Source organism: Palaemon carinicauda, chromosome 23 (assembly GCF_036898095.1).
Source record: "Palaemon carinicauda isolate YSFRI2023 chromosome 23, ASM3689809v2, whole genome shotgun sequence".
Taxonomy (NCBI): domain Eukaryota; kingdom Metazoa; phylum Arthropoda; class Malacostraca; order Decapoda; family Palaemonidae; genus Palaemon; species Palaemon carinicauda.
In genome coordinates, this window is record NC_090747.1 from 2,841,524 (window position 1) to 2,850,501 (window position 8,978).

At 37.4% G+C, this 8,978-nt stretch overlaps 1 protein-coding gene across 1 annotated transcript; it reads left to right on the plus strand.

The window, feature by feature from the left end:
• Positions 1-259: 259 nt before the first annotated feature.
• LOC137617094 (uncharacterized) lies at positions 260-8,753 on the plus strand. The gene is made up of 3 exons (XM_068346932.1): positions 260-351; positions 434-899; positions 8,574-8,753. Exons 1-3 carry the CDS (start codon positions 260-262, stop codon positions 8,751-8,753), a joined length of 738 nt encoding a protein of 245 aa, XP_068203033.1.
• Positions 8,754-8,978: the final 225 nt, after the last annotated feature.

The following is an 8,978-nucleotide window of genomic DNA, read 5'->3' on the forward strand; positions in this document are numbered from 1 at the left end:
TAAACTACGTTCTCGGAAAGAAAACCCCAATCGCAGACGCCCTTTCAAGGATTGAAATCGACGCAATCCACCTGGGAATTGACTACGCCAACCTCGCATCTGAGCAGCGCTCCGACCTAGAGGCACAGGGCCATCTGCACTCAAGATAACTGCAATTCCTCTCGGGCCAGCAGGAGTAACTATCCTCTGCGACACCAGCATCGGCCGCCCACGTCCCTGGATTCCGGCTTCCTGCAGAAAAAAATAATCCACATCATCCATGGACTTTCACACCCCTTGGGATGCACCACTGCTCACCTCCTGTCTGAAAAGTTCATCTGGCCAGGGATCAAAAAGGACGCCCGGGAATGGGCAAAGACATGCATCAATTGCCAGATAAGCAAGATAAGCCGTCACACCGAATCGGGAATAGGTGATTTTCCCCAACCAAAAGACGTTTCGGTCACATCCTCATCAACGTCGTGGGACCTTTTCCGCCTTCGAGATCTGCTCGCTACCTGCTGACAATCATCGATCGCTCCACGAGGTGGTTGGAAGCATCATCGATGACCGACGTTATGACCCAAGCATGCGCCGAAGCCCTTTTGTCAAGCTGGGTGAGCAGATTTGGCGTTCCTGACGACATCACGACAGACAAAGGCCCCGCTTTCCTGCCAGAGATATGGCGCGCTCAGGCAAACCTGATGGGAACAACACTCCACAGCACGACGGCATACAACCCCGCAGCAAACGGCATGGTTGAACGAACTCATCGCGCCCTCAAGGCGTCCCTGATGGCGAGCTGCACCGACGGGGACCGGAAATCACGACTTCCTTGGGTACTTAGCGGCCTTCGCACTGCCCCTCGCGCAGATGGCGAGCCATCGCCCGCTGAAAAGCTTTACGGAGAGGTGCTCGCAGTTCGTGGCAAATTCTTTCCCACATGAACCGATGACACGCAGCTGGATCATCTTAGGGACATCGCCAGAAAGTTTAGGTCATGTCTTAAAACTTTCCAGGACAGAAATAAGCATTGGAACCTGGACGACTGCGGGTATGTTTTCGTCCGTGTCGACGCTCATCGACAGCCGCTAACCAGACCCTATTGAGGCCCCTACCGAGTAATCAAGAAAACGACGAAAGCCTTCCTTCTCGACGTGCATGGCCAAGAGGACTGGGTCTCAATAGACCGCATGAAACCGGCGTTTCTCGAAGGAAGCGACACTGCCTCCGCAGGACCTGCCAGATCCAGAGTGCCACCTCAAAAAAAGACACAAAATGAGAAGAAAAGCAACAAATGATGACGAAAGGTAGCGATCCACACTCCGACCGCCGACTCGCCCCTCCATTCAAGAACAAGAGGAACCCTCCGACGCCCGAAACGATACGAAGACTAGTCTGATCAGTCCGCTACGCCGCCTGATGTCTTGGGGGAGAGTACTTGTGAGGACATCGCTCCCTCTGTCGTCCAGCATTCTCATCGAATTCTCCATTTCATTCAAATTCTCTTTCCGCCAAACTGTGGCTCACTGTATATATTTATTCCGCTCCCTCAGAGCTACAATTTTATGTATATATCATTTCGTTAATTTCGCTACCTATTTCTATTAACTTGTAGTTCGAGCATTTGTATGTGTGAAAAAACACACATATTGTGGCGGTTAGTTCAAGCCAGATTGGCGCCTGCGCGCATGCTACGTTTCCGTCCGCACCTTGTATTATATTCCCGCACATGTTTGAATAAACCATCAGTTGTTGTTGGTGATAACTCGTCTCACTGTCCTTACATAATAATTACTATCTTTATTATGACCTATAAAATTACTATCTTTACTACAACCTCTCATTTACTAGCTGTACTATCACTCATCATATACTAGCTTTACTACATCTTATCCGTCATTAGCTTTACTATGGACTATCAATTACTAGCTCTACTTCAGGCTATCATTTACTAGCTCTACTACAACCCATCCTATTTTAGCTTTACTATAACTTATTAGTTTTTAGCCTAACTAAACCTATCAGTTACTCGCTTAATAGTAGCCAGTCTATACTAACTTTACTACAACCCATCATTTACTAGCCTTACTTCAACCTATCAGTAAGTAGCTTTACTACAACAAATTAATTACTAGCTTTACTACAACTAATCATTTACTACCTTTACTACAACATATTTTCTAGCTATAATACAACTTATCAGTAACTTATTTTGTTTGTGACACTTCATATAGAACATAAATATAGAAAACGAATGGTAAACCAATTAGGAATAATATTAGAAACATTAAAGGTATTGTGCAAGGTAATGGTGTTTTGTTGGCCATTGTAGGAGGTGGGGAGTAGCTGCCGTCATTTCTTTGTGTGTGCTGACAGGTGGGAATTGGAAGTGGAGCGCCAAGGTGTAAGTTACTGTATTTATTATGCCACACATTCTTTTATTCATGGTGGATTTGGAAATGGTATAGTTGGATATGCTTTACTTTTCGTATTTTTTAATGATATTTGTATTATTGCTGTGTTATGTTTACAAGACTCTAATTACATTTTATATTTGATTTATGAATATTGTTTCGTTGTATTGCATATTTCATGAGGATTACATTTTGAGTACATCTGTTTAACAGTCTGGGGTGTGTTTTAACTTGGTCACTTGTTCACAAGCTGAATGTTACTCAATAAAGTACTCACGTGGCTCTTGGTGACTTTGTATCTACCCGATCCATACAATTCAGCTCCTGCTACCCATGGCTGAAGGAACTTTGATTGGATATTCTACACGGCCCTGCTAGTGAGGATGGATCGAGGCAAGACCGTGTGTAAATGAGAGAGCCCTCAAACTTTTCTATGAGAGTGTGAAGCAAGACGACTTGATAGAGATTTTGAAGCCTGCATTTGATGAGGTCTGTGACACCTATAAGAGGATAGAAAATGCTAATGATGATTTTATTCCGTGCATTGATGAGTCTCATGAGGGTTATTATACCCTATTAGCATAAAGCTGAGGATTATATAACTTAAGTGTATAGGTTGAGATATAAGGCACATTCTTGAGAACTTGCGAAAGTAGACAGTGATAAGGGTAAGCAAAAAATAAACAACACCAAGTTTATAGTTAAGAAGCTTGAACCTCCTAGATTTGATGGACAAATAAGACTGTACCTCTCATTTAGAAAAGACTTTGACAGATTAATGATTAAGAAGTATGGGGAGGATCCCTTTATCCTTCATCAGTGTTTGTTTGGCAAAACTTTGAAGTGGTACTTGGGGTTGATGTTTTTTCCCCAAAGATGATAGCCAGACTTGATAGAAAATTTGGAACTATAACAAAAGCAGTGGACTCTGTTTTGACCGAGATGAGGTCCCTTAAGCCTGTGTCAGAGGCAACAACAAAAACTTGTGGAATTGGTAAATTCTGTAGAGAGGAGGTGGCTTGGAATAACACTACTGTAATTGGTTTAGTAGAAAAGCTCTTACCCCAAATATTGAAAATGGAATGGGTTTTAAAAGCTAGTGAGTCCCAAAGTGAGAAGGGGTTTGAAAAACTATTAGAATTTCTAGAAAAAAAGAAAGTAAGTGATAGAGTATGTGCAGAAGGAGTGAGGTTAAGTGCAACCAAAGATAGGGTAGCTGTGCATAGCATGACTCATGAGGATCATTGTTATCAAGATAACTCGAATGAAGCAATTAAGCAATTTAGAGAAAACCAAGAGTCTCGACAATGACAAGTAAATAAATGTATTGTAAACACGAACCAAACTCTTTCAAATTTATCAAGTCAAGCTAAAATAGACCTAACGGTCACTTAATATTAATGGGAACTGTTGGTTTCATAGTACAGATTTCGTTTCATAGTACAGCTTCCCATAGTATTTTGGATTGTTCAGGGTTTGAGAACTTGGATAACAAAATCTAAATATAACCTGCGAAAAAGCAATAGAGTAGGATTCATCTGCTTACGAAAGGGACATGCCGGTAGTGTTTGAACAGAGTGTTATGTCATGTTACAGATCAAAATAATGAAGTATGGAGCAAACCTCACCTCGCTACCCTCCATTATTTTGGCAATCGAGTAGAGGGATCAACTAACTTATTGTCGAGTGAGGGATTATTGCTGATGATTGGACATATGCAGAGTGAAGGGAATAAGGTGGCAACATTGTGGGATCCAGGTTCAAATTTAACCATGATTGCGCATCGGAAGGCAAACAAGCTGGGTTTGACAGGTAAAGATGTAGGTCTCACTGTAAGAAAATTTGGGAATAGCACTGAGCTATTTGACAGTAAAGTTTATAAGGTTCCAATTACTGACTTGATAGGTATTGAAGGGACTATTGAAGCTTGTGGTATAAATGAAATTACATCTGGCATTATAGAAGTTAACACCACATTTATAGCTATATAGTTTGGTGTAGAGGAGTCAAAAATTGGTCGAGCAACAGGCAAGATAGATTTGTTAATTGACGCTGATCACAGTAGCATGATACCTCCAGTGGTTAGAACCATTGATAACTTACAGCTAATGCAGAACCATCTTGGAATGTGTGTAATAGGTTCACATCCAGTTATGAATAGTAATATAGGTACCAAGAGCTTCTTAACGGTAAAGATTAGCCATAGAACTGTAGCTACTGAGGTCAATGACATCATACCACGATACATTGAGACCTCTCAAAACAGTTAGAAGATTTTTTTTTTCAGTTGAAAATTTTGGAACTTCATGTATACCTAGATGTACTGGTTGTAAATGTGGGAGGTGTTCATTAAGTGGGGAACATAGCTTGAAGGAGGAATTGGAATTAAAGTAGATAGAGGAAGGAATTGATTATGATTCAATGAACGGGTATTGGATTGTAAGCTATCCATGGATTAAGGATCTTAACAAGCTCCCTAACAATGTTTCCCTTGCTTATGGAAGACTGAAATCTACTGATTACTTACAGAAGTATAATGATCAGAGTTTAGATATGGTTCATAAGGGAGTTGCTAGAAAACTAAACATAAATGAGATAAGTATTTATAATTGTCCTATTCACTACTTGCCCAACCATGAAATCCACAAGCCCGACTTTGATTCAACTCCACTGGTGTTTAACTCTTTGCCAAGGGCCCTGATATGCTAAACAACATGGTTTCTATACTGATACGTTTTATTAGGATTACATTTTGAGTCGATCTGTTCAACAGTTTGGTGTTTTGTTTTAAATTGGTTACTTTTTTACAGGCTGAAAATTACTCAATAAAGTATTCATGTGGCTTAACTTCAATCTATCACTTAATTATTGTACTGCATCCATCATTTAATAGCTTTTCTACATCTTATCAGTTGGTAGTTTTACTAAAATGTTCCAATTAGTAGCTTTACTGTAACCTGTCTTTTACTAGCTGTACTACAACCCATCGATTACCAGCTGCACTACAACTTATAAGTTACTAGCTTTACTACGACTTATCAATCACTAGCTTTATTACAACCTATCATTTAATAGCTTTACTACAACTTATCAGTTACTCTCTTTATTACAACCTATTGTTTACTATCCGTACTACAACATATTATTTACTATCTTTCTTGCATCCTATCTGTTCTACAACCTTCCGTTTACTATTTGTCCTGCAAACAATTCTTTACTATCTGTAATACAGCTTATTATATACCCTTTGTCCTGCAACTTATCCTTTATCATATGTACTACAACTTATTATATACTATCTGAACTGGATTGGTTTCTATAAAGCTTTTAAAGTATATCTCTCTGGAAAAGACACCACAGGAAGAAAAGTCCCTTTTATGGCGGAGTATCTGATACCTACAGAGCAAATGGCAAACTGTTACAATTGCGTTCACTAAAGCCTCTTTCTAGAAGAACTGCAGCAACTAGCTCTAAACATCTTTCTGAATTTTCTCGACTATTTGACCAGTTGCTTTATCTTACCCAAAAAAAACATCATTTCTGTTTTTTTTTTCTTTTTTTTACACAAAGTTATTTCACAGTCAATAGATAGAGGCTCTAATATTTTTATCTATACGTGGGGGAAAATATCAAAGTTCCTATCAAATTACCTATACCTTAAATCAGACGCTGGTCATTATACCGTCGTTTACAATATTCCATGATTTTTATCAAATATATTGGTTAGGTTACTTTACTTAACAATTTCAACACCAATTATCAGGTATAAAATTGAAGGAATGGACTATAAAACTGATATATTATATATAGCAAAATTTTAACTTTTTTCATTTGGTATGAAGCTGTGGGGAATAGGTTCGAAATAGAAAAAAAAGAAATAATCGTAGTATGTATATAAGCGATTACTTATCACCAAAAGTAACGTTGTATTAAACCATGAAGTATAAAAAACACAATATAAAGAAATTTGGAAATAAAAACTACAAATATTAAAAAAGGAAAATAACTGAAAGAAATATAAGAAATAATCAATAAACCTATATTGTATTTTTCTTAGAAATAATAATAAAGTGTTGAAGAATAGCTGGTAAGAATGTGTAAGTATTTTTAGCGAATTTACTTCAAATGTAAATGAAGGATAAACGAAACGGAAAAGTATTAGTTAATGAATACCTCAAACCACTTGAAAGGTTAGTTGAATATCTTTGTGTGGTTTCATTTTAGTTAAGTCATATTGAGCTTTTGTTCCTTGCTTACATAGCTTTTAAGGACGCTGAGTGAGCCCCTAACTCGATAAATGGGAGTCATGGATAGTTCAAGTAATTTACCTAAACCCCAAGTGAGATATTAGAATCTAGCTCTATTTTACGTAAAAAAGAAAAAAAACATATATATATATATATATATATATATATATATATATATATATATATATATATATATACACATATATATATATATATATATATATATATATATATATATATATAATATAATATAATATATATAATTGTTCAGGGCTCTGTAAATGCTTAGCTTCCTGACTTGACCCGTCAACAGGCACATGCCCTCAGAGCTTCGTCCTATCTATATATATATATATATATATATATGTATATATATATATATATATATATATAAATATATATATATATATATATATATATATAATATATAATATAATATATATAATTGTTCAGGGCTCTGTAAATGCTTAGCTTCCTGACTTGACCCGTCAACAGACACATGCCCTCAGAGCTTCGTCCTACCTTCTCAGTTCTACCCTTCTACATATTCTACCCCTAGTAGACTAGGAGCCTCTACTGTAGTTTAAACTGTATAATATTCAAGACTACAGTAATCATGAGGTCGTCCTGAAAGATTAATATATTACTACAGGTAATCATACCTAGTAATATTTGTAAATTTTCCCTGAAAATTTTCCACTCTCATCTTTAAACCATTCATTACTAATGTTTATATGTATAGTCTCTCTCTCTCTCTCTCTCTCTCTCTCTCTCTCTCTCTCTCTCTCTCTCTCAGATAATTTTCAAAAGGAAAAGTAAGTGGTCCATTGATGATACATTATTGCATATTTTGCTACCAAAACGAAGCCTTTGGAAAGAAAATTTTATTAGACTACCAAACTTTGAATTACACATGACTAATAACCGAAAAGCACAATTATAGTATGATTAATGTGTGGCAGCCCTGTGTTGAGGTTCCTTTTTTTTGTGTGTGAAAATTATCATCTGGAATTATAAGACTATGATGAAATGCTTGTATTTACAATCATTTGAAAATATAGAGTTCAACTACACCATTACAATTTAGTCATTCAACTCTACGAACGCATTTTCTTCCATCATAGAATTAATATGATTTAATTTGCTTTATACAATATATTTTGTACATTTTAATAGTATTTTTGTATTTATTGTATATTGTATTTTCTAATATTCCTAATGTATTTCTTATTCAATTAAATTATTAAGCCATATACGTGTTTCTGTTTTACATTGGAATTATAAAAACACTGCTTTATCAATAATAATCATATGATTTGTGGGTGAATCAACATTAGTAGAAACTTCAAAATCTGTGTGTTAAGGTCCAATAGATCCCATTTGGGATAAGCGTGGTCCGCCCTAAACTCGACTAAGGCCCCCAAATGGGATACTTTATTGCATGCAATTATTTCGCTAATTATGAAATTTTTAAAAAAATACACAGGAGTAAAAAGGTCTTTTATTTACTAATACTACAACATACTAAAAAGAATTTTCAAAGTTTCCCATAAAACCTAGGGTGGACTTTGAAGGGTTAAATGTAGTTTTGCATGAAGGGTGTGACTCAGTCAACCACCAATGTATATTATGTTCTCGTGGAGATCCATGAGAACACTTTCCCGGAAATCTCTAATTATCTTTGCGAGCATTGGGACACTACAATAGCTTACAAGGCAATAGGAAAATATCTACTGAAGCAGTAGTCACCATTGCCAGCTGCCAGCATAGCCAAACTCTTTCAGCTCTCTCAACAAACGTTAAGACACTAAAAGGCGTTATTCGCCCTTAGGGAAATGACCAGTATCGCTCACCTGCAACCTAACACACACAGCTCTGTGCGTGAGGTGAATATACTTTGTGCCCTTTGGGTACCTTTCTGCACTATCAGTTATCGAAGGACCTGACGACCAAAGTCGATGCTCTTATGGACAGTCACCTCACCACCTTCAAGGCATTCATCAATGCGTCCACTCCTGACGAAGAGGACAACTTTTTAACATCAACTGAAGCTGACGTGAATACATTAGAACACATGTGGCCACAGTGTGATGTGCCAGAACGAGGATAAAGCTGCCCATCACCTACCACTTACTTATGGCCAAATCAATGAGCTCTACAACCACTTACTAACACCAATCGACACCAGTTAGGCTACTACCACTCCAGATTCGGGGCTTCTACGAATAAATGTTTGAATGGATTTCCGTGGCCAAATAAAGTGTAAATAGGTCATCGCTGGTGGCAGTTACTTTTCCTGTCACTAATTATTTCTTTTTGCATAATGCTGGTACTG